This window comes from Pelobates fuscus, chromosome 6 (assembly GCF_036172605.1).
Source record: "Pelobates fuscus isolate aPelFus1 chromosome 6, aPelFus1.pri, whole genome shotgun sequence".
Lineage (NCBI taxonomy): Eukaryota > Metazoa > Chordata > Amphibia > Anura > Pelobatidae > Pelobates > Pelobates fuscus.
The window spans coordinates 46,911,827-46,939,112 of record NC_086322.1 but is presented as its reverse complement, the minus strand read 5'-3'; the positions used below and the strand labels follow the sequence as shown (position 1 = coordinate 46,939,112).

Sequence of the window (27,286 nt, the reverse complement as noted above, 5' to 3'; positions counted from 1 at the left end):
GTGTGTATAATATCCCAGGATAGTCAGTGTTCCTGTATAGTGCTGCTCTCTGTCTTGGGATATTATACACAAACAGACCTGTATTATACAGAGAGCAGCACTATACAGGGAGCACTGACTGTCCTGGGATATTATACACACAGCCATGTATTATACAGAGAGCAGCACTATACAGGGAGCACTGACTGTCCCAATTTATTATACACACAACCCTGTATTATACAGAGAGCACTGACTGTCCAGGGATATTATACACAGACAGTAATTGATAGCTGTGCTGCAAAATGTCCTTGGAATTTTTTTTCAAATGTTGGGAACTATGGCACTGTATCAAATGAAATGTGTTTGTTTTTTAATAATCCCTGGTGGAAAATAATGAATCCTCCAACAGGGATTATAAAAAAAAACAACACATTGTGTCAGGGGCGGGGCTTAACATGCGGACGGGGCGGGTCAAACTGTGGCGAGGGCGGGGTTGAATGTGCCCCCCTACTTTTGTCCCTGGCCCTCCCTGTGCTCCCCCTAAACATGAATCCTAGAGACGCCACTGTTTAAAATGGGAACAGTAAAGATGTGAAATTTGCAGCCTAGAGTGGTTGTGTGTCAAATTATATATAAACTATGAACTACGTAAATCACATTGTAATTTTGGTGTCAGAATATTTTTTTATTTTTTTTATTTCATGGGAACATTTGAAATCATTTCATTGTTATTTTTATATGATGTCTTTTGGATCAACAGCAATTGAAAGGTCAATCGAACTTAATGATTTTAACTTTTTTCAGCCTTAATTACTATGTTATTACAGAGCACTGCAGAGTACCTAAAACACTTGTGTGATTTTTTTAAAATCTTATTTTACCTTTACAGTTCACATGTTTATATTAAAACAGATATTTATATTTGATATTTATTATTCATAAAGTGCCAAAAAAGTCCGCAGCGCTGTACAATGGGCGAACTAACAGACACGTATTTGTAACTAGATGAGTTGGACTCACAGGAACAGAGGGGTTGAGAACCTCGCTCAATGAGCTTACATGCTAGAGGGAGTTGGATATCGTGACACAAAAGGTAAGGGTAGGGTAGAAAAGTAGGTTGCTAGAACAGTTTTCACTGAGGGCTAAGTGTTTTTTTTTTATTTCGTTTTTATTTTTACATTTTAGATGACAGTTGCAGAACAGGAAGAAAGGTGCGGAGAGGGAAAGTTATTAACAGTTTAATTGATACGTTTTCCTGAAGAATTGATTAAATATGTATCTTGTCAATTTTGGTATTATTCCGGTGGTAATCACATGAGTTAGAGTGGGCAACATTAAAGCAAAATAATGTTGTATGCACATTTATTTATATATACATATATGATAAAAAGCTTGGCACTCACCCTGTCTCCAATTCAGTAGTTGTACTTGTGCCTTGGTGCAATCCCATGTTATAGAGTATATATGAAAGAGTAAGAGATTTGTATTTATTTCAAAAAAGGTTTCAACCCATTCGGGTCTTCCTTAAGATCAATGTACCTTCATACATACAGTCAATATATATCAAACATATGTGTACTCACCAATCGTTAAAAGGCTCCCTCAATCCCTCTGTGTTTATTTATAGTTTATATATATGTGTGTGTGTGTGTGTGTGTGTGTGTGTATGTATATATAAATATACATACAAGAGCAAACATTAGGCTGCTAGAGTAGGACCTGCCAAGAATGGGGTGCATTGACGTTGTGGCAGGCTTATGCAATATATGATTATATAATGTAACTAAACCCCCAATATTTTTTGCCTAGGTAAGGTGTTTTTAAATAAAACTTTTACAATCTCTACGATTTGAAATCATTGTTTAGTGAATAAGCGAGTGCACTGGATTGTGTATTTTGTATATATATATATATCACACATTGCTTAATAAACTACTTAAGACAAACTACGACAAACACATACATTAGAGTGGTCCCCTGCAGAATATTTTTTCATCATGCCTCTCTACCAATGGACAGTAGAGGGTGCTGAAAGACCACTAGTGTCCTGCAGTTCATTTAAGATTTTAAGTTAGCTATATTTATTGTACGATTAGTGTCTTTGTGTCTGTTTTAGTTAGTGTTTAGTTCTTTAGTATAATTATATTTCAGTTAATAAATGTTGGTTTGCTTCTGTTACCCAAAATTCAGAATACGACTATGTGCAGTGTTTGTGCAACGTGCTATGTGGAACACTATAATCTGCTTCAGGCGCTCGCTCATAATAAACTGAAATGTAATATATTATTGATAAAGTGTCAGCACATCCCGCAGTGCTGTACAATGCTAAGTAAAACCTAAAAGTAAATAATGACAACTCTATTGAAGGATATGGAAACAAGAGGTAATGCATGCCCTGCTTATATAATTATAGAGGAGAATGTTCAAAATATGGTCAAAGCATTTTCACTGCTGTACACACATATTGAATAGAATAGTCACTTCCTCGATCGGCCTGCTTCCTCCTGGACTCTGCAGAACTAACACTGTTTTCCTTCCTGTCCTATACTACAGCAATTTGAGAGCCATAGGAAAGCCGCGGTCGGAGTATTCCCCGGCAGAGACAGAAAGTGTAAGCTGGGTTGGAAGGGGAGGGCTTGCAAGGGCTGCAGGCAACTGGTCTTGGCTGGGTAATGCCAGTTCTGTGCATTCTTGGCATCTGAAGTCAGCACACAGACAGAGCATCCTGGGGACAAGTGTCCAATGGTATAACTCTTCCCCACACCCCTCTGCACAATTTCCATGCTAAGGCCCCTGTCCTCCCTGTCCAAATTTGGAGAGGAGAGTTTTAGCTTTTTTAAAACATTTTTTTATTGATTTAAGTTTGAAAAACAACAGGATAAGAATGGTTTCTCAAGTCAAAAACAGCGTTTTATATTAAAAAATAAAAAATAAAAGAATTTTCAGTGTTAAGTATTTCAGAAAAAATGTCCCATTGTTCAAAAGTTGAAAGCATTTAATCAGTTTGAAGTTAAATATGGGTGAATTCCCAAATCTCAGCTAATATTGTATGTAATGCTAGGTAGTTACTCTGTGAATTTTCAACGCAAGACACATAATGGTTTGAAAATATACAATAAATCACTACCTAAGCAAGTTTAAAAAAACTATGTAAATAAACTATGCTCATTTTAAAAAGGATGTGCTGCAGCCAAAACAAACTAGCTTGATTGAATTCTGCGACCACTGGTAGATAGTGTACTGTTTATGTAGATATTTTAGGTGATGAGATTCGCTGGACATCATCATGGTCCTAACCCCTTCCAAATCAATGACAGAGTCCGAACATTCGCAACGGCAGTTTGCCTAAGCCTGGTCTTGAAGAGGTTAATTTCAACAGTATATATTAAAATGTGTGCATAGATAATACTGCATAGAATTTATAGTACATTTATATTTTATTTATTTAATAAACTATTTAATACCAAGCCATGTATAATACATGTAAAATGTATTTTAAATATATATAGCCCCAAAATGTAGAATAAAAAAAGTAATTTATGACCAAAATAGAAAGATAAATAAGGGTCAGAGTCAGATTTTGATCTGCTTTGTTTGCGCATAGTTACTGGAGGGTTCTTTTATTGAAGTACAATAGATAAAATAATAATAAACACTAATCAATGTATGTTACTGTCCCACATGCCTTCCATGTGCTATATTGATTTAATATTTCACCCATGAACCTATATGCCTTGTTTCTAATTTTACCTAATTATTTCATGTTCAATACAAATTCATATTGTATCAGAATATTTTATATGCTATATACTTTCATATTTCAGCCATGATCCTAAATCCCATTTAATTTGACATTTCACCAATTTCACCACTTGACCATTAGGTCTGTCCAGAAAGTATCCAGCCATGTAATATGAAAAATAGACACATTTATTAGAGAAAATACAAGAAGCATTGTACATAGGACAATGACGCCTCAGTCCGTTTGTAGTCCCTGTGGGACCTCACATTGTTCTCCCAGTGTCTCTTCCGCTGCTCAAAACAAGCAAAATCCTTTGTTGGAATCGCCATCAGATACCTCGTTGTATTAACCTGAATTTCATCGACGGTCTGAAATCTCTTTCCTTTCAAATGTGATTTTAATTTTGGGAAAAGCCAGAAGTCACAGGGCACCAACTCTTTTAACAGATTCGACACCATCTTTAAAGCGTTTGTGTCACACTTTTAATTGCGCTGAACTCATTGCATTGTCCCTGAAAGCCTTCTGAATAATCAAAATCGTTTCCACGGAGGAATGTACAAATTTATGCAAAATTTGATGCACATTCGTTGCTCTATTTACTCAGTCATTTTGAATGTGACGGTCACACCGTACACATGCTCACTCAGCGGCTTTTAGTGCCCCTACTGACTAGTTGTAATGGTACTTACCCGGTCCTCGTGCGGGCTGGGATACTCCGATGCGATGCCTCCAGACGAACCACCTGCGGCTCGAACACTCCTGGTGGGCCGCGCATGTCGAACGGTCTGATCAGGCGCGGGGCTTCTAAAGTATTAAGAACGCTACTTGCATCGCAAGCACATTCTCAAAGGGGAAATGAGAGCCTAACCTTGCAGTCGGCTCCCATTGGCCCAGGTCATTCCGTCACCCCCATTCACGCACATTTTGGGGCACAGGCATGACGTGGACCAATCAAATTAAACAAATAATTATTCAAATTTACCTGGCCCTAGATTCTGAGCCTTATTGTGGTTTCTGTTCCCAGTACCCTTTAGTGCGTTCCTTGAGTTATAGTATTCTATTCTGGTATTGACCTTGGCTTTGTTTCCTAACTCTGAGTTTCTCTTTAACCCTTGCCTGTCTTGTTTGCCCTTCTGATTATTACCGTGTACCTGACTCTGGCTAGTTCTCATTTTTGCTGTCTCTCCATTACCCAGACCTCAGCTTGTATACTACTCTTTACTCTATCTAACATTTAGTCCAGCCACTCTAAGGCCAGGTAAGAAGTATATATATCCTTTGTCCGTTCCTTGCTATCCTAAACTCCGCATGGCTTTCAGGTTACTTTGATGCTCTCATTATATTAACAATGGCTGGATACTTTCCAAACAGATCTCGTGCATATATAGCTGTCATGATCAGCGAGTATGAGTCATCATTTTAATGTAAAAAAATATTGTCAATTAATGTGGTCAGTGTGGATACATGGAATGGTTAAGCATTTGAGCTGTTATAATCTGGCCTGATAGATTACAGCATTACAATGGCTAATTTGGGTGTTTCTGGTTGGAGGAACAAACTATTTGTTTGTATCACAGGAAAAGGGTTGTAAATCAAATCCTTCTTCCTAAACCAAAGTCCCTTTGTGGTATTATAGCCAGGTGTGAAACCTTGCACCCAACAATATTTACATGTGAAGAGTTTTATACCTTCACAGACCTGCCGGCTTCCAGACATTTGTTTTTTATTAAAACCTATAAAAAAAATATATGTACAATAATTCATAGGGACCCTTTTCTAAATGTATTTATATAAATTTGTGTATACAGTGACCAAATGGGAGATTGGACATGTCAACAAACTTGAATCTCTCCAACCTCTCTGCCCTGTTGGGGTAACTTGGATTCCCAATTTTTCAATTGTATTGGTGGTGACTGATGTCATGCTAGGATAAGTATGGTTAGTGTTAAAAGAGATATTTTTAATTAAGATATTTTAAGAGATATTCATTCTAGTGCATTCAAATAGTGGTTTTTAACCCTCTCACTCACTGGAGTAAGTCATTTCCCGCCTTGGAGTGGTGGTGTCCATGACAAATCCATTCTCCACAGCTGTATATCCCCACTTCCTTGAATCCACACTTCCCCCAATCCCCAAAGCTCTATACTGGATATCACCATTCTGACAGCCACACACACTTGCCTACATCACGATTAGACACAGCACTGCAATTCTGTTTGGCAGTTTGTACTTACCTTCCGAGGACCCTATCATTAACAATGATAACATAAATATAAACTCGTTAGCTATAGCACAAAACTGGAAAACATCCTCCCAATATAATATTCCCAATTTACCATAAATTTAGCAAATCCTTTTTTTTTTTCTAATTAATCACATTTCATTGTTTAGTGAAATAATCTCCCAGTATGTTAATGTGTGACCTTCTGGCTACCGTGTCTCTTCCGTTAAACATGTTTTCGTTTGTTTTTTTCAGATATATAACAGATGCATGACGTAGAAACACAAACATGTTTTACCAGCTGTAACTGTCGCCCTCCCCGACAGAGAATGCTTGGTTTGAGGGAATTCAATTATTTAGAGAACATATAGAACGTTCAAATATTATCACTTAGTTGAACACTTGAACAGTAGTTAGTAATGTGCGTTGGAACATTTAAGTAAAAGAAAAAGTTATGTTTCTAGAATTACATGTTGTCCTGTAATCTAAAAAGTTAAATGAAACAAGTGTAAATATTTAAATGTTTGAAATAAATCTGTCTTACTTGTCAGAGATGTTTTGGTTTAAATCTGGGAGGGATTCCAGCATTTTACATTACCTCCACTCATGTAGAGCATTTTCCCTTTTTTATATTTTTAGCATATTTGCACTTTGATATTTTTAGACTACCAATTTATTTATTTCCTGTATTTCTGCTAAAGAAAAGAAAACATGTCAAAATATCCTACGGGAACCTACAAATCCTGGAGCAGTTGGCACAATGTATCCGATTTTTACTGAATCTTGAATTAATATATAAGGTGTGGGGGGCGGGGCCTGGCTGCCAAACTGACTGGTCGCATACACTGTGTGCTCCGTGAGAGATACCCAATTTAGGGCTTTAATTGCCAGATTTTACTATTAACATGACAAAGTCATGATTTTATTAACGACACGGAGGCTCCTATTATGCTGCACTCTTTCTTTATTTCCCTCAGTAGCAAAGAAAAAACTTTAACAATGAAATTAACACAGGAAACAGTCAGTAACATATATCTTCCATGGCAACCAACAGCCAATCAGGTTCCACTCTCCAGCATAATAGGCGATATTCCCTGAACTATTTCCTCTTTCTTGCGATCCAGAACTTGTACCGCCATCCAACCGAAACAGGAACGCCAATAAGGGGATAATGCCACAGATAAGCAAATTTCGAATTCACACTGTAACAGAGAGTAGAATATGGTAATATCCAAGTATAAAACTGGATTGATGCGTAAATAACACAGTGTAAGCGAATGGCAATATCTGATTTAAAGTTGTATTCAGTCAACATGTTGGAGGTGAATACAGGCATGAGAGATTTGAACCAAAATCACCTTACTGTTGAGCAAACCTGAACCGTAAGTAACTTACCCAGGTGGAACCACCATCCAGGGAGTGGTAATACTCGCTAATAAAATCATGACTTTACGTCATGTAAATAGTAAAATTTGGTAATTTTATTAAGACACGGAGGCTCCTATTATGCTGGTTTAAAGCTGTGAAATAACCGTTCCAGCAAAATGTTCAATCGGTTTGAAGTAAAAATCACAAAATGTGGATTCCGAAGACCAATCGGCAGCTTGTAAAATATTGTCTAGTCGGCATCCTACCGCAGAAGCTTTAACCCCTTAAGGACCAAACTTCTGGAATAAAAGGGAATCATGACATGTCACACATGTCATGTGTCCTTAAGGGGTTAAAGGCCATAGCTCCTCGAACAGAATGTGGAGAGAATACAGAAGTATCAATGCCTGCCAACATCATAATCCATTTGACTCATCTGGCCAGAAGAAGGAGAGGATACTGGAAGGTGTGGTTTGCAGAAATAAATAAATAATTGAGGTCTCATTAGATTCCGGAGCGAGCCGTACGGATTTCGTATTCCCGTAGGCATGCCACTGGGCACAGGAGAGGCTTCTGCGGAAATGCTGGGTATAGCACGGACTTAGAAGAGGTTTTGGTCCTTCTAGAGATATCAAAGAGGATGCCTTCCGGTGTAAAGGACCAAGCGTCTGTGTCCAGAGCTCATACATCAGAGACTCTTTTGCATGAGAAGAGGCAGAAAAGTATGACCAGTTTTGCTGATAGTTGTATGAAGGATAACAAACCATTTTCCGGCCATGGTGCAAAAAAAATGGAGCGAAGAGTAACGAGGTAACGGAGGGCGAAAAAACGTACTCCATGTAGTAGACATCAGACAAAGGGATGCCGTCCGATGGGGGCACCATCGATGCCTTGATGTCCAGCAGAGAGCGCCGAACAGTAAAGGTTAACCGCGCAGTACACTTTCCCTGCTTCAAAAAGGGAAGTCAAAAATTGCAAGATGGCTGTCAAAGGAGCCGATAACGGATCCAGATTTCTTCCCAAGCACCAGCCATTCCATGCATTCCAAGCAGATTTAAAAGCTTGTGTCGTGCCGGGTGCCCATGCATTCTCGAGAAGTCTGAGAGTTGATTGCGGAACACTCTCGATTGACCAAGATCCCCTGAAATCAGCCAAGCCATAAGTCGAAGGAGACCCTGGAGGATTAATGGGTGAGATTGTCCGTCCGGATCCTGGAGGAGAGAATCTTACGATGTGAGGAGGCAGGGAAAATCTATCGCCATTTCCAATAGATGAGGGAACCATGGTTGTGACGGCCATAGGGGAGTCACAAGTACCAATGTGCCCTTTTGGTGACGTAGATGTAGAAGGCAACGGGGAATCAGTGCAAATGGAGGGAATGCGTAATTTGTCTCTGTGGCCCAATCTTGAGAGAAGGCGTTCATTGCTAGAGCCGTAAGATCTGGTCTCCAACTGAAAAACCGAGAGAGTTGAGTGTTCAAACGAGAGGCAAAAAGATCTATTCCCAGAGTGTCCGTAATGTTCCTGAATGTCAAGGGGTGCAGCCGCCAATCACTTAAGTCCTTGAGATGTTTGGAGTACCAATCTGCTGTGGTGTTGGAGAGTCCAGAGATATATTCCGCTGTCACCGAGATATTGTGCATAAGGCAAAATTGCCAGAAATTGCGTGCCATGTTCGCAAGCACTTTGGATTTCGTGCCTCCCAGATGGTTGATCTATCTGACTACGGACACATTGTCCATCTTCAATAGAATTGTGCATTGAGAGTGAATTGGAGATAGGCTGCGTATCACAAAGGATCCGGCAGGAATTCCAAGCAATTGATATGCAGCGTTGTTTCCATCTGACTCCTGTGGAGGTTTCTCCACAATGCGCACCGCAACCGTGCAAGCTCGCGTCCGATTCTTTGATCAGGTCTGGGGTTGTTCCGAAGATAGCACGTCAATTCCACACCAGTGAAGTTCGTCTTTCGCCTCTTTGTCTAATGTCACCATGTCTTCGTATGATGCCCCGCCTCTGAGCTAAGAGGCTTGTAACCGTTCGGTAGTGGAGCAGGCCTGGGAATATGGCCTGGATGGAAGCTGCTAGGATTCTGATGACTCCTGCCAAGTGTTTGAGGGAGAGTTGGGAAACGGCCAATGTGCGTCTGATTTCTTTTTTGATGTTTAGCAATTTTGATGTTGGGAGATGTAAAGGCTGTGAGGTTGAATTGATAACTAGTCCTAGGAATTTGATATTTTGAGCTGGTGTCAAAATGGATTTTTCCTATTTGATAAGGAAGCCCAGGTTTCACAGTAATGCCAGAGTCCATGACAGATGTGTGTGGAGAAGGTCGGCAAACTGGGCTAGAAGGAGGATATAGTCCAGATACATGATTAGCCAAACGCCTCGACATCGTAGCATAGCAACCACGGGTTTCATGACTTTGGTGAAACACCACGGGGCTGATGACAGGCCGAACAGGAGGCATGTGAACCTCCAGGGATCATGAGATACGCGTCTTGTAAGTCTAATTTGGCCATCCAGTCTGCTGGTTGTAGTAGGTCGCGTAGGCAGTGTATGCCTTCCATTTTGAAGTGGTTATAGGACACGTAACCGTTCAATTGTTTAAAATTAATGACTGGTCTCACACATCCTCCTTTCTTGGGTACCAGGAAGAGATTGCTGACAAAACCCGGTGTATTGGTTGGGATCTCTGTGATGGCTTGTTTGCGCATCAATTTATGAATTTCCTTGGATACAAGGGTAGTATCGTGTTGGGAAAAAAAATTCTCTCTGGGAGGGGAGATTTGGATCGGGTGTGACACAAAATCTATGCAATAACCTGTTACATCTTGAAGGGTCCAAGCATCTGACGTCAGATGCTACCACACATGAGAAAAATGTATGAATCTGCCCCCCACAACCTGAAGGGAAGAAAGGGAAGAATAGACACTTGCCATAAGATTGGCGTCCAGAAGGAGCTCCTCGGATGCCCCTAGCAACCCAGGGTCTGCCTCTTTGTGGAAAGAACGCTGGTGCAGTCCTTTGCTCCTGAGAGCCAGCTCGTCCCGAATAGGAACTTCGGTTCTGCCTATATGAACCTCTCTGAATACGTCCGGACAGAGGGCTCCCTCCTCTTCTGGTCCTGGCAAAAATCTTTTGGTGAAAGATTTTGCGTATGTTGGTTGGGCTTTATCTAAAAGAGTCACCAAATAATAGCCCTTTAGCCTGGGACATGATAGGCAAGTCCAAGATAACGCTAAGTAAGCCTTTAAAGGGTTACATCAAGCACCATGACTACGTCAGTAACTTGAAGTGGTCATGGTTCTTGAAGCCTGTAGGTGCAGCATTTCAGTATGAGTTCCTTCCTGTCTAATGTCAATTTTGTGCATATTCAATGCACACAGTGTCATTAAGTGACTAAGAGCACCCAGATGTCACAATCAGCCAAGGAATTACTTGCGGGATTAGCACCTGGCTTCTGCAGATCTACTGGAGCCAGATGCACATCACCATCTTCAGAGGAGACCCAGCACCTGGCGGGTATCCAGGTAAGAGCACAAACTGTTGTAAAATCTGAGAAAGCACCAGGGTACTCCTGGCATTGTAGGAGTAATTAATTGGGTCTATAATATTAAAATAATATTTTGTAAAAATTATTAAAAAACACAAGATGTCTGCCATCTTAACACAAGCTGTAGTGGTCATTATGTTTGCAGTAATTATTTAAGTATAGTAAAGAAAGGGGTGCACACGTAACAAGGAGGTATAGCAAACCATCACAACTACAGGCCATTTGTTATCTGCCTTCCCATCGCTGGATTTGACTATACTGCCTTGTTTTCCTCCTAATTGTCTTTTCACATTGGTGACGTTTACTGAGGGGTGGGAAATGTGGTTTGTGAATGTTTCTTGCATTATTTGTAAGTTTTATTTAACAAAATCAGCATTTTATTTTTTTTGATTTGGATTTAAATGAGGTTAAAAAAACGACCCGATAAGTAGAAATACTGAATCTAATTTTTTAATGGGACTTTTTTGCCCATTGATCAATACTTTGTATACTGCTCGTGCCTACTATGCTCGTGCCTACTTCTTCCTGCAACTATGAACAGTAACACAAATCATCCATTAAGTTCATTACAGATTCACATATTTTGCATTGACATTAATACATTTGTCATTCTTTGACCCACTTACATTTCACCATGTACACGTGAACAATGACAGCATTACGGTTTTTTTCATACATGTTAAAGGCACATTAATACGATATTTATATCTTTAGAATTTCAGTAGTTCGTACTTACTGTACACCACCACTCTGCACCTTCCAGTAACCCTTTTACTAGCAATTACATGTTTCTTTCACACTGTACTGCCTCTTTTTAACTGCTTTTCTGGAGAGTAGCAAAAATGTGATTTTTCACCAATGCAAAAACAAATGCAAATAAAGACACTTTGTTTTTCTAAAACTGAAATAGACCTCTTTATGAAAATGTTGTAAGTAGAAAATAAACGGGCACAGTCCATAATAAATGTAATGGGGAAAACGTTACTATAATAAATCATTTTGCAATCTGAAAATCTCAAGGGTTCTATTCAGTGCAGTAAGAGAAGAGAGCAACCTGATAAATACTATATGGGGTTCCAGACAAATACAATACCCACTTAATATTGGCACCCTTGGTAAGTATGAGCAAAGAAGGCTGTGAAGATTGTCTTTGTTGTTTAACCTTTTTATCGTTTGTTCAAAAAAAAGCACAAAAATACTTTGCTCTCATGGATATCAAACAATTGCAAAAACAACACAGATTTAACCAAAATTAATAGATAAAAATAAAAAATAAATATGTTACATATATGTGTGCCACAATGATTGAAATCCCTATGAATTCAAAGGAGAAAAAATGTATGTGAAGTATATTCTCATAGATATTTAACATTTTTAGTACACCTGGGTTGGGTGACTAGGAACAGGAAATGTTTAACCATGACTTCCTGTTTCACAGGGGTATAAATATGAGGAAACACATAGGCCAACTTTCCATAGTCATTAATATCAATAGGTAAGACCACATCATTTAGCTGTAATGTGCAGAAAAAGGTTGTTGAGCTTCACAAATTAGGAAGTGGCTGTAAGAAAATAGCAAAAGCATTGGAAACGCCTATTTCAACTGTCACGGCAATAATTAAAAAGTTCCAGTCAATTGAAAATGCTTTGAATCAACCTGGAAGATATTGTATGTCTATATAGTATCAATGCACATTGAAGAGGATGGTTCAAGTGGCCAAAAAAATCTCCAAGGATCACAGCTGAAGAATTGCAGAAGTTAGTTGCGTCTTGAAATCATAAAGTCTCCAAAATTACAACCCGATGTCATCTACATTACTGCAAGTTGTTTGGAAGGTTTTTTTTTTGTTTTTTTTTTTAAAAGCCTCTACTCTCATCCATAAATACATTCGGGTGTCTTTAGTTTTCCAGACACTAGTTGAACTTCAAATGGGATCGGATTCTATGTTTAGATGAAACCAAAATATAACTTTTTGCCAATAAACACCAGTGGTAGGTTTGGCACACACAGAGAGGTAGCCATTTGGAAATGTACCTCATGCTCACGGTTAAATAGAGTGGTGGCTCTTTAATGTTTTGGGGCTGTTTTCCTGCCAGGGGACCTGGACATTTTGTTAGGGTACATGACATCATTGACTATATCAAATATGAACATATATAATTATACACCTTACTGTCTCTGCCAGAAAACGTAAAATGGGCCATGCTTGGATCTCCAGCAGGACAATGTTCCAAAACATACTTAAAAAACGAACACAAAAATGGTTTACTGACCACAAAATAAAGGTCCTGCCGCGTGACTTAAACTGAAGATGAGCATTCACCAGCGCTGACCTCGTAATTTGAATGATCTGGAGAACTTCGGTATGGAGAAATGGTCTTAGATCCCTTACCATGTGTTCTCCAACCTCTTCAGGCATTGTAGGGGAAGACTCAGAGAGTTTATTTTAGTAAATAGAGGTAGCACAAAGTGTTTGGATTGATATCCATCTAACTGGGTCCCCCAGACTCCAAATATTGCTTAAGTAAATATAAAATCCCTACTTCTGTATTCTATAGTTCTCATATTGCGATAAAATTCATTGGTAGGAGGGTCAGCTAAAGCCCTTATGCTGCATGTTGGTTTATACTAATATGTTCATTGTTCAGAGGTTAGCGCCTATAAATACATGTAGTTTTAAAATATTGTTGTATAATATAAGACACAATATTTTTATAAATATATGAATCAGATCACAGATTACAATGTATTTCAAACCTCCAATAAATAACAAACCCTTAGGTGACATAGGTGAGTGCAGGGAGGTCAACATAATCCACTTCTTGAATTTTTTTCCTCTTTGTATACCAATGTTTTGTCTTTTCTGTAAAAATAAAAATCTAATAAAGCTCTACTGAGCGAGTTTACATAGCATTCCTTATTGCATACGTGTAAATTGGCTTCCCATTCGTGAAAACTTTCCACTAGCTTTTTACCTGCATGTAATTACTTTACACAGTGGGAGATCTCTGATTTGTAGAAGGTTAAAGGCATCCAATTTTAGCATATTTTGCAATCAAAATGCTGGAAATTGTTGATAAAATGTAATTCCCTCTGGTTTAACATGCTTGGTGGATGCTATTATTGCCCTTGAGAAATGCGTCAGCTGTTGGTATCTATGTGATCATGACAGAATAGCAGTAGAAGGCAAAATGTTTCTTAATCGAAAGTAAATATTTCTGTATATTTGTATTGTTTGTCACGAAACACATCAGTAACCGATAAGAAGCACTTCTTTTTATTATCCTTTTAGAAAAAGCACACATAGAGTATTTAGCATCAAAGGTCAGTTCTTCCTTTGACATCCAAACAGAATGTAAAAATGTAAGCACACAGAAAAACTGCTCGCAAGAACATTATTAATGTTGAAAAGGTATCAGAATAAAAAAAATAAACACACATAAAACAATTTCACCGGAAAGGTCTTTGTACATATCAAACCTGATTTCACCAATTTGATTATCTAATAAATCGTGGATTTTACTGAACTAAAGATTATTATTATTTATTCTTATTTAACCATTTATTTGTCAATTCACCATCATTCACTGTTCAGTGACTAAATCCCGGCCCCGAATGATTGACTATGATGTAATAAGGACTAATTACACTCTGCTCTTATACACAGTTATACACATCTTACTCACTACTATAGCTTCCTGCCCCCAAATGAATTTACCATACTACAGGGTAGCACTATTCTTCAAAAAGTGATATACATGTCAGATGTGCTACCCAACTTATGACACTTGGCATATTTCATATTTCATATTTCAAATTGAATATATTGATCCATTTCCCTTAACCAATTACTATGTATATTATATATATTTAACGTCATACATAGTGTATTTTAATACTAATATAAGTACATATATTAGTATTAAAATACACTTAGAATGACGTTACATATATATAATATACATATATTATATATATATATATAATAGATATATACACATATATATATAAATACGTATAATTACAATAATAAATAAATAAAATAATACAATTAATAAATAAAATATTGAAACAAAATTGATTATAAATTATATATACATATGTAATTTCATTCTAACTGTATTTTGTTATTAATATATATATATTGGTAACAAAATACACTTAGAATGACATTCTATATATATCTATCTATATATAAAATGCAAATAACCGCAAATATATATATATAGATAAATACATATAATTACATAAAAGATTACATTAGTATACACGTAGAATTTAAATACCTATAAATGCATATATATTAAAATTCTACGTGTATATTTAAGTAATCTTTTAACATAATTAGGTGATTTGATTAATTAAAATTTGATTGACATACCTGACAACACAGGGAGAAAGTGCTGAGAATTTAATTCGCAAGCACTATATTTGACCCTGTAACTCTCCAAGACAACATAAAACCTGTACATGGGGGGTACTGTTTTACTCGGGAGACTTCGCTGATCTCAAATATTAGTGTTTCAAATTGGTAAATGTATTACAACAATGATATTTTAAGTAAAAGTGACGTTTTTTGAATTTTTTACAAACGAACGGCACTTTTATGGACTATATTATTGTTGTAATATGTTTTACTGTTTTAAAACACTAATATTTGTGTTTAGTGAAGTCTCCCGAGAATAACAGTACCCCCCATGTACAGGTTTCATGGTGTTTTGGGAAGTTAGAGAGTCACATATAAGGCTTGCATTTCATTTTTTTGACATTGAAATTTGCCAGATTGATTATGTTGCCGTTGAGAGCGTATGGTAGCCCAGGAATGAGAATTACCCCCATGATGGCATACCATTTGCAAAAGTAGACAACCCAAGGTATTGCAAGTGGGGTATGTCCAGTCTTTCTTAGTAGCCACTTAGTCACAAACACTGGCCAAATATTCGTTTTTTGCTTTTTTAACACAAAAACAAATATGAACGCTAACTTTGGCCAGTGTTTGTGACTAAGTGGCGACTAAAAAAGACTAAACATACCCCACTTTCAATACCTTTGGTTGTCTATTTTTTCAAATGGTATGCCATTATGGGGGTAATTCTCATTGCTGGGCTACCACACCGTCTCAAAGGTAACATTACCTATCTGGCAAATTTCTATTTGAAAATGGAACGTTCTATATTTGACCCTGTAACTTTCCAAAACACCATAAAACCTGTTAATGGGGGGTACTGTTGTACTCGTGAGACATCGCTGATTACAAATATGTGCATTTTTGTGCAGTAAAACCTAACAGTATTATGACATTCACAGCTAAAATGTCAGACGGAAATACAAATGTAAAAAAAAATCTTATTTTCTCACATTTTTTTTAAATGTTAATCATACTGAATTATGTTCCATATATGAATAGTTATTGATAAATTAAAGCCCTGTTTCTCCTGAACAAAATTATATATAATAAGTGTGGGTGCATATAATATGAAATAGGGGAACTACGGGTGAACAGACATATAGCGCAAATTCCAGTTTTTGTTTACGTTTTGTTTTGATCAGAACGTGCACTATTGACTCCGTCCTGAAGGGGTTAAGAAAATCCCATTTAGTTTGATTAGCAAAAAAAAAAAGAAAAATGTGCTAGAAAATATTCCATGATACATCTCAGCTTTTCTTTTAAAGTGCATGTGTACTGATCCGTATTACAATGCATGTAGATCTATGCCTTGGCATTCTCAAAAAGCAAAAAAAAAATACTAAGATAACGGTTTCATTGTTTGTGTAGCCTTTTGATTTAAAACAAACTCGCTGGAAGGCTTGTCAGATTTCTCTCTTCTTTCTAATAACATGCATTATGAAAACATGACAGGGTATTACTTTCCAGGATTAGACAAGGGACCTTTTCGAAAATCATTTTGGAATCTATTTGTTCTGTGTCTTATCTTTTTTTACTTCAAATCCCTAACATAATTACCCATGATGCGGCCTGCTAATTGCAATAACCAGTGTTCCTTTAATTATAGGCTTTTTTGTTGTATGTGCTAATATTTCTTCTCGTTGTGGTTTCATTATATTTCAAAACATTCTATCTTGGAAGTGAAATGTATGAAATGGTGAGTGGTTCTGTGAGAACAATACAGGTGAAAAGACTTCTGGGACATTTGTTAGTGATGCTCTGCACAAAGGCACAGTTTAGGCACATAATAACAAATAAAGGTTTGTACTGAAGGCACGGTTAGCATATAGCTATAAGCCTTGCCTCAGTGGGGAAACTTAGATTATGCCAGAGATTTGAAAGATGTCTCCAACATCCGAACAAGCAGTTTTGGTGTAATTTAAAGGGACATGCCTGTACCAATTTTCTAGTTCTGGACTATATATTCACTAAACCAACAACTAATGAGTATTTATACAGGAAATAAAAATTGCAGGTGAAAACAGTCGAGCTGGAACAGGTCTCTGGCTAAGATATTTTTCAGTTGACTATGTTGGCCTAAAATTTGACATACTTGTCAGTTCTTCACAATTCTTAGTTTACTAAATAAACTCACATTTCTAAAGAGCAAATGAGCATTACAAAGCTTAATTAAACCTCTTAGTCTGTGGCCAGAAGATGCCTGCTTACACACTGGCCTGGGGCATGAGATACGTCTCACCTAGCTCCTATTACCTTGCGGGTCCTCTGCGCTTCTTGATATCAGGTGTTAGTTGATGGGCATCTTTCTTTTCAAAGCAGCCATCTTGTCTGAGTCCTCATACCCGCAATTCACAAGTAGATGCCATCTTGCCTGTATATATATATATATATATATATATATATATATATATAAAATACATAATCCTCATAGTGCACTCGCTTATTCACTAAACAATGATTTCAGATATTACCTAGGTAAATTATTGGGAGTTTAGTTACATTATATGATCATATATTGCATAAGCCTGCCACAACGTCAATGTACCCCATGGCAGGTCCTACTCTCACAGCCTAATGTCTGCTCTTATGAGATTAGCCCACTTACTTGGGAAAAACTTCCTTACCGGGACTCTCTGCCAAGAATGGGGTACATTGACGTTTGTGGCTGGCTTATGCAATATATGATCATATAATGTAACCGAACCCCCATTATTTTTAGCCTAGGTGAGGTGTTTTTAAATAAAACTATTAAAATCTGTGAGATTTGAAATCATTGTTTAGTGAATAAGCGAGTGCGCTGGATTGTGTATTGTGTATGTTGTATATATTGGCCCCAGCAGCACCCTATAATGTATGCATGTTCAGGTGAGTGCAGCCCTCTTGGTTTCATTTATATATATACATGATTGCATGCTTTTCTTTTTTTCTGTTACTTTGTTTTCTTGTATTCTTACTTCCCTATTCTAGTTAAATGCAGTGGTACTATCAAAGTATGTTGGTACCGGTGGATTTTTACATTAACCCCTTAAGGACCACACTTCTCGAATAAAAGGGAATCATGACATGCCACACATGTCATGTGTCCTTAAGGGGTTAATCTTGAATAACCAACGTGTTATAAGGTTACTTAACTTGTCACCTTGCATGTATTTGACACACGTCTGACTTGTACCAAAAAATAGTGCATATCTTATACATGTCAAATATCACTTTGTCCCATTCTCATATTCTGTAAAATTTTATTGACATGGTTTTTTCAGCACGGTTGTTAATTATTGCATTGCCAAAAAAAAAATTGACCAAAAAAAAAAAAAAAAAAGAAGAAGCTTCACTAAACCTGCTATGCTGTCAATATTTGGACTCTGCAATATGTTTAGAAATGAGCTCTAATAGTGCATTTATAAGTTTCCCATTCTGTCATGGTAACTAAGGCTGATTTTTTTTATAAGATGGGGACAAGCAAACAATAGTTGAGTTCAGTAATGACTAATTCTACTGGCGGCATTGCAGGTGCTGTGATGGCAAAGCTACAAATCTGGGGAGGTTGATTGATTTTAGTGACAATGGAAAGTTGATGCAGCTGAAATGCTCAGTCTGCTCTCCTGGCCCTCGGTGATTGAATCGTGCAGTCAATGGCCACTGCATTATTTTCTAATTTATCAGGATGTCACTGGGAGCCAGAACACGTAAACATGTGGATTCTATGGGAGAAACAGGACGGGGATAGCAAACAAGTCTACAAGAAGCGATCAGCTGTGCAGGTCCTGTTTGGCACACGTATGCTGGATAGTAAATTGGTGTAAACCTGCAATTTATCCACCTCCTTGTAATGGAAGAACAACTCCAAACCCCTTATAATTCACATATCACCCATCCTTGAAGAACAGGTTAGTGTAGCCTGGTTCTAAAAGAACTGTAGGGATGACGTAGGTTTCTGCCAAATTTAAAGGACGATTATTAAGGAGGTTTGTGGCATAAAAACACAAAGCCGAATGGTAGATAGGAACCTAAAACCATCTAGTCGGCACAAAATTGTTACTTTTTTCAACAGTTCAGTCTTGGTCCTTAGTTGGAGTCAGCGGTGTATTTACCGCGAGGCTGACAAGGCATATGCCTTGGGCGGCAAAAAAATCTGCCCCCCAAACGCCCTGGCAAATGCCTTTCTAGCCTCGAGTCCTGGGGGGCTCAGGAGCTGGCCGGGCGGCTACCTCTGTACACCCCCAAGGCTGGCATGGACTGATGTGGGAAGCGGGCTGAGCTCATCCCTGCTAAGCTCGTGCGCACCGCAGTGATGCCGGAGCCGGAATATGATGTCACTCCAGCATCACTGAACAGGAGGATCACTGCTCCCTTGCCGCCTCCACTATGAGCCTGCCTGCCCATCCACATGTCTACCAGCCCAGCCAGCAGCAGCCCCACTAGACCCCAGGGAAGAAGCCACCAAAAAGTAAGCAAATCATTTTTACAAAAATGTGAGTGCGTTAGTGTGTGTGTTTCTTAGTGTGTCTGTTAGTGACAGTGTTAGTGTGTTTTTCTGTTAGTTTGTGTCTGATAGTGAGAGTGTGTGTGTGTCTGATAGTAAGAGTGTGTGTCTGTTGGTGAGTGTGTGTGTGTCTGTTGGTGAGTGTTAGTATGTCTGTTAGTAAGAGTGTGTGTGTCTGTTAGTGGGAGTGTGTGTGTCTGTCAAACAGTGTGTGTCAGTGAGAGTGTGTATGTCTGATAGTGAATGTGTATGTCTGTCAGTGTGTGTATGCGTGTCTGTCACTGAGACTGTGTATCTGTTAGTCAATGTGTAGGTCTGTTAGCGAATGTGTGTCTCTGACACTGATTGTATATGTGTCTGTCAGTGAGTGTGTATGTGTGTTTGTCAGTGTGTGTCTGTGAGTGAGTGAGTGTTTAACAGGAAGTGAAATTTAGAAGGGTGGGGAGATGCCCGAGTTTTGTCATGCCTAGGGCAGCACAAAACCAGAATACACTACTGGTTGGAGTTAGTCCTTAATCTTTTATTATAACCCCAATGTAGCACTCTGCATATGACCAGCACCTGAAAATTATGTTATTTGTAGTATGTGGAGTCTCACTACATCAAGGAAACTTTGTCAAGCTTGACAAAGACCTCATAGCAGGTCGAAACGTTGCTGCTCTTTCATGTTTTTGAACCAAACAATCTGCCTACGGCTTGACCACCTTGAGTGCCTGGAGACCATCTTTTTGTCTGCTTGATCATTGTGGGGTTGCTGGTCCTGCTCCTAGTGCACCTGGTGGTCATTCGGATTGAGTGCGGCTCCTCTCTTGACTTTTGTAATATGTTCAGGACATACATGTCACATACATGTGTAGCTGTGGCCCATTTGCTCAATCCGGTTGTTTGACACGTCAAAGAGGAGATGGTCTGATATCTATGAGGGATCTAGGAGGGGTTTTCCAGAAATTAGTGAAATCCAGATATGAGTATCTTTTTATTATTAATAAATTAATATGTATCAATATTTTTATAACATTTATCTTTGTTATTAATGCAACTGGTGTAAACATAAGCTTGAAATGACTTTAAACCTCTCGCAACCTCACAACCATGTTCTATATCTTCTTCTTAACGGTCCTTCTTTCTTCGACAAAAATATTATCACCGTTTTGATTTCCTAGTATTTTTGGCATTTTTCTTGAAGCCCGTATAAATATAAATAGCCTTTAGTTTCTCCTGATATAACTGTTACTGCATATCACCCACTTTAGTTTGTCCTGACACAAATGTTCCTTTAAATCACGGAGCATCTTTGCGTTCTCGTTCCGCTCTTTAAGTTGTTCTGTAAATGTGGCATCCAGGGTTGGAAGACATGAAGATACTTTTAGTGGGATGGTTTAATCATTGACCTATGATGGCAGTAAAGGCAAGTTTGGGATGTGACTCCTGCTAAATGCAGTTACAGATAGTCCTCGCAAATGACAATTTCAGAAAGCGTGAGATAAAAAAAAATGTTCAGTGTCAACAGTTTTAAATAAATCTATAGATATGATCTAATGCATTCATATGTCTGCACAAGTTGTCATTATTTGCTGCTGAGCGTAGAATTGCATTCCCTACACATCTCTAAAGAATATGACCTTGAATCTAGTTTATAAGCCTTTTTATACTGCACAATAATGTTTCCTGTCATTGAAAGATTAAAACACACAGTATAACTACTAAATTTACCGGCTGCAGGTTTTTGCTGGTTTTATTTTGTGTTTTTGTTATTTTTAAAAAAAAAAATGTTGATGTTTTTGATGCTGAATCAATGCAACAATGCTACAAAATGTAAATATATATTAAGGATTGCATAGGAGAAACATTTTTTTTTCACTCCAGTAGTCACACTTTTCCCATACATTTTGCATTTTGATTTAATTTATACAGCAAATCATTGTTGTGCAGAATCACCCACCCCCCTTGGACGTTTTCACGTTTTGTAGTTTTATTGATATTTTTAATATTTGATTTACACAATGCTTTGAAGATGCAAAATATATATTTTTTTCATTTGATTCAAAAGTAATACATAATACACTGTACTCTTTCTATTTCTAATGCTGTATGTTATTTGTTTAAATCATATCACACTCCAGTTTACTCATCAAGGTGGGATTTCTAGAGAATTGACGAGGGAGATACAAATTCTGAGACAGAATTGCCTAACTAGAAATATGGCTCGTAAGAAGTGCCGCTGTTTTGGGCAACAATTTTTTTGTCAATGCCAACAGTCTTGCTTTAGCAGAGAAGCCCTCCCCATGATAAGAAAATGTCAAACCTGAAACTTAGATTTTCGACTTTCCAGGTGGCGAGACATCCCACCTACAGTAGCATGGATCTTAAAACCACTAAATGATATATATTTACATCATATAGAATCCAGAGCACTCTCACAGCAGCTTCAGTCCTCACAAAATGTAATAGTTATTTTGTTTTGTTAAAAAAAAAAACTGACGTCTAAAAAAAAAACCTTTTAAAACCTTTCATTTGTGAGCTTTGAAGCCTGTGTTTAGTAAGTGAGGTCACTGCATTCTGTATGTTGTATTAATTGGTCCCAACAGTACCCTTATAATATATGCATGTTCAGGTGAGTGCAGCATATACCGTATTTATCGGCGTATAACACGCACCGGCGTATAACACGCACCTCATTTTTAGAAAGAAATTCCAGGAAATTTCCCCCCTCCCATAGTATTCCCCCCCCTCATCCCATAGTATTCCCCCCTCATCCCATAGTATTCCCCCCCTCCCATAGTATTCTCCCCCCCTCCCCTCCCATAGTATTCTCCCCCCCTCCCCTCCCATAGTATTCTCCCCCCCTCCCCTCCCATAGTATTCTCCCCCTCCCCTCCCCTAGTATTCTCCCCCCCTCCCATAGTATTTTCCCCCCCTCCCCTCCCATAGTGTACTTCCCCCCCTCCCCTCCCCCCATAGTGTACTTCCCCCCCTCCCCTCCCATAGTGTACTTCCCCCTCCCCTCCCATAGTGTACTTCCCCCTCCCCTCCCCTCCCATAGTGTACTTCCCCCCCCTCCCCTCCCATAGTGTACTTCCCCCCCTCCCCTCCCATAGTGTACTCCCCCCCTCCCCTCCCATAGTGTACTTCCCCCCCCTCCCCTCCCATAGTGTACTCCCCCCGCCCCTCCCCTCCCATAGTGTACTTCCCCCTCCCATAGTGTACTTCCCCCTCCCATAGTGTACTTCCCCCTCCCATAGTGTACTTCCCCTCCCATAATTACTTACCTGTCCTGAAGCGTGGGCCGGCTTCACAGCTTGCACCGCGGTACAGGAACTTTAATTTCATGTTCCGGTTTGCGGCGGGACTGAAAGGAAGTGTGCACACTATTGTGCACACTTCCTTTCAGTCCCTCCGGAAACCGGAACATGAAATTAAAGTTCCTGTACCGCGGTGCAAGCTGTGAAGCCGGCCCACGCTTCAGGACAGGTAAGTAATTATGGGATATAGGCGTATAACACGCACCCACGATTTTTCCCCTATTTTCAGGGGGAAAAAGTGCGTGTTATACGCCGATAAATACGGTACTTTTTTTAAATTAAAGCGTTATTTAGAATAAGCAAGAAATACAAGGGTATTATGATTTTTATTACTGGCTTTTATACCGAACCACACATCGAATACGTTGATCCTAAGTGCTTTTAAATTGGTTTTTTCCCCCAGTGTTTAAAGGTTTTTCTACAAACTATTAATATGACTCTATGTCTCCACAATGCAGAGGATTAACCAGGTAAATTACATTATAGGTTTCTCTAAAAATAAAATAATTGCTCGTATGTTTTCCATATCTGCCATCGTGTTTTGTTATGTTTTGTTGTATCTTTTTTTTCCCCCCAGTATTCTATGTCATTCACATGTGAAATGCTTTCTACGCTGTGTACCACATGGAATGTATATACTGTTTTGCTAACCTTGTGATTTCATAGATGTTATTGTGAGTTGACATTTAGAGTCGTATCTGCTTTTCTGACTGGTTAATAAACATTTCCCCATCCCCTGTTAATATTTGTTTGGATCTCTCCTAATGTTTTGTTGTTTTTCGGTTGTCTTCACAGGTGACAGTTTGGAAGGAGCATATCCAGGAGCACTGGGCATACCCACGAGTCACCCATAGAAGATAGTGTGGTGAGTCCTTGTGATCTCGGAGTCTGATGTCTCTCATGGAAAAACACAAAGTAAAGCGACAGAGATTAGACCGTATATTTGAAGGTGAGGAGGTCTGGGAGGAGGTTATGCCTTTAGGGTTGATTGGGGGACAGAATTTATTAAAATGTTGCATATCCACTTATCATATTACTGCAAAGAGGTCCAAATTACTTTAAATGTAGTTTTGTTTTTATCCCCTTTAATGATTCTAAATAGTCAGAGAAAATGATTGTGACCATGTTTATGTTTACTGTGTTGTTTATTCTATGTTTTATCCCTTGGCTACCTTTTTTCTTTTAGAACCATTTCAGAGAAAGTACCAATATCGAAAATGATATACTGCATATGGGAAGAATTTACTATTCTATCAGTTGTGGTGTTGTGGTGAAGTTAATAAAGGGTTATATGTTCTTATTCAAGTTACTGAGACCCCAAATAGCTGGGAACTATACTATTCAGATATTTTTTAAGTACAGCAACTTTAAGCTGAAATGTAGCACCTTGCTAATTCTAACTAATTCTCACTTAAAGGACCCCTCCCGCCCGGCTCTGGAAAGGGGAAAGTGTTTAAAACGTACCTTTTTCCAGCGGTGGGCGGGGAGCTCTCCTCCTCCGATCCTCCTCTTCTCCTCCCCGTCGGCTGAATGCGCACGCGCGGCAAGAGCTGCGCGTGCATTCAGCCGGTCACATAGGAAAGCATTCATAATGCTTTCCTATGGACGCTTGCGTTCTCTCACTGTGATTTTCACAGTGAGAATCACGCAAGCGCCTCTAGCGGCTGTCAATGAGACAGCCACTAGAGGAAATAGGGGAAGGCTTAACCCATTCACAAACATAGCAGTTTCTCTGAAACTGCTATGTTTATGAAAAAATGGGTTAACCCTAGAAAGACCTGGCACCCAGACCACTTCATTAAGCTGAAGTGGTCTGGGTGCCTAGAGTGGTCCTTTAAGTAAATAACTCAATGGGTTTTTGTATTTCTCATCGAGAACATGTTCTCAGGTACTTTTTAACAATTATTTTAATTGCTATTTTCTGCCCTCATGCCATGTTACCTTTTGTTGGCCAGGCTGTGACACAGCCTGGGGGGGTCCATCAGGTGGAGAGGGACCCTTCCCACAATCCCTCCCATCTCTTCAGCAGTTCCGACGTCTGGCACTGTAGCCCCACCCTTTTATGACTGGGTGCATGCTCGCATATGTCATGACACTAACGATGTCATGTTTTGGGGGCGTGGCTATGTGGTTAAAGAAACAGACTATAAAAATACTTCATAGGGCACGTATCGTTGCCCTGTTGTGGTTCTAATTCTGGTTCCCAATAGTGCTTGGATTTCTGAGTGTTTTTTGGTATATTGATCTCGGCTATTCTGACTAATTCTGACTCTGCAATTGTACCTTGCTGTCCTGATTTCTGGTTTCCCTGACTCGGCTTGTTCCCGACCATTCTCTCCAACAAACGTAAAGCCCGGCCACTCTAAGGACCGATATATGTTTGCTTGTGTCTATTATATTTACACTCTGCGTGTTGGGTCACTAGGGAATCATGACACCTCATTAATAGATTCCAAAATCTCTGTTTTTATTCCCCCTCCCTCCACACACACACACACTTCATTCACAGCTGAATAGGGCAGATGTGTAGGCTAAGCCTGGAGTCATTATATGTTATCATATAACAACATAATCCTATCAGTTAAATTCTTCATGATCAAGATTATGCAGTCCACTTGATCTCCACGGCTTCATACGTTCATATATTGCACGACAGATCCAAGGTTATTTTCTACCTATTTTACCTATGACTGTATGAGTGAATGTAAATTTATTTGATTTATTTTTTATGTTAAATATAGAATTAAAAAAAATAATTTGATATGCACAGAAAGTAGTTTCTACGGGTGGTGGTCTGAAGACTGGGACCCCTGTGTGCCTGATGAGGAAGATGGGAGTCTCAGCGTGGAAATGGACAATCAGGGTCTGGTGCAGGGTAACCACACGCCCCCTGGTGTTGAGCACCAGGGTTTGTGCGGCCACATACCAAAGCCCTGATGCAGATTAGCCGATACCAGGAGCGGATATTAAGCAGACCTCTATGTATCCAGTACTAGAAACAAGGCAAGGCAAGACTAGAACAGGCACCAAACAAGATAACAAGACAAGACTAAAAGAACCCAGAAGCGGAGCAGGACAGAAAGCAGAACCCAGAACAAGTACACAATACATGAGGGAAACAAGAACAGGACAGGACTGTACATGAACTGGGAATACAAGACAAAATAAAACAAGACAAGATATACAAGACAAAACAAGAGGAGACGTAACTAAGTACTATATATGTAATAAACATTGGAGATTTAGACATACATAAATGGCCAAGATGTATGCAGCCCACTGCTGCGCCAAAGTACTCCAATTACAGTGGGTCCTAACTGCCTAGATATGCATGACTAAATATACAACAATAAAACACTCACAGTACTTACCTGCAAAGAAAGGAGCAGAAATTAGACCACTGCTTGCAGGAACAGACTGACACAAAAAGGATTAATGGCAAAGGAATGGGTGTGGCAACAAAAAACAAGCATTTAAAGGAATCCAGGAGACTGGGAATTCCAGGAACGGAATAAAGGAATGAACCCAGAAAACCCATCGTAAAGAAAACCAGACATAAAAGAAAACCAGAAAAAAAACAAGAAAAACTAAACAAGAATTGTAAAAAGAGTATTGAATACCAGAAGCCAAGGCCAGACATCTGAACAGAACAGAACAGGATGTGACAGTAGTGCCTTTAAAAAAATATTAACAAACCTTTAGTTTAATGTACCAAAACAATGGAAAAGAGCAAACAATAATAAGACAATTATACATATAGGAAAAACTATGAAAGAATACATTTTAGGAAAGTAAGGGTTCACCACCAACATTAGGATTCTTCCACCAAGTAAACTAAGCTAATCTTTCATAGCCACTTCTTGGAGGTCCATTTCAAAGAACCAGGGCTGCCATGTAGAAAAGGAGGAATGGGCAAATGACTGTACACTTTGCACCATCATCTAATTGTGCCATTATCTTGGTGATGCTTTGTCCTTCAATTTAACAATGGATGAGTTGAAATCAAAACGTAGTCAGCGTAGGCTTCAAATGAAACTTGGGTTTCTTCATACAGACACATCTATCTGCAAATGTATTTGGTTAACTTAATGTAGAAGGTTATGAAGCTACAATGCAACTATGCCAATCAACTATATATGTGTATGCAAGGGGACTTAGTTATGTCCTCTCCTACCTAAGTAAATACACTCACTCACCTCATTGATACAATTTGGTACGTATTT

At 38.8% G+C, this 27,286-nt stretch overlaps 1 protein-coding gene across 2 annotated transcripts in view; it reads left to right on the top strand.

Moving 5' to 3' along the window:
- CTBP1 (C-terminal binding protein 1) overlaps positions 1-27,286 on the top strand; it is a 583,387-nt gene that overhangs the window by 225,620 nt on the left and 330,481 nt on the right. For both annotated transcript variants that reach the window (XM_063457649.1, XM_063457648.1), the window contains exon 3: positions 23,859-24,012. In XM_063457649.1, the coding sequence (XP_063313719.1) occupies positions 23,955-24,012 (58 nt within the window). In that variant the 5' untranslated portion in view covers positions 23,859-23,954. The remainder of the gene's footprint in view (positions 1-23,858; positions 24,013-27,286) is intronic.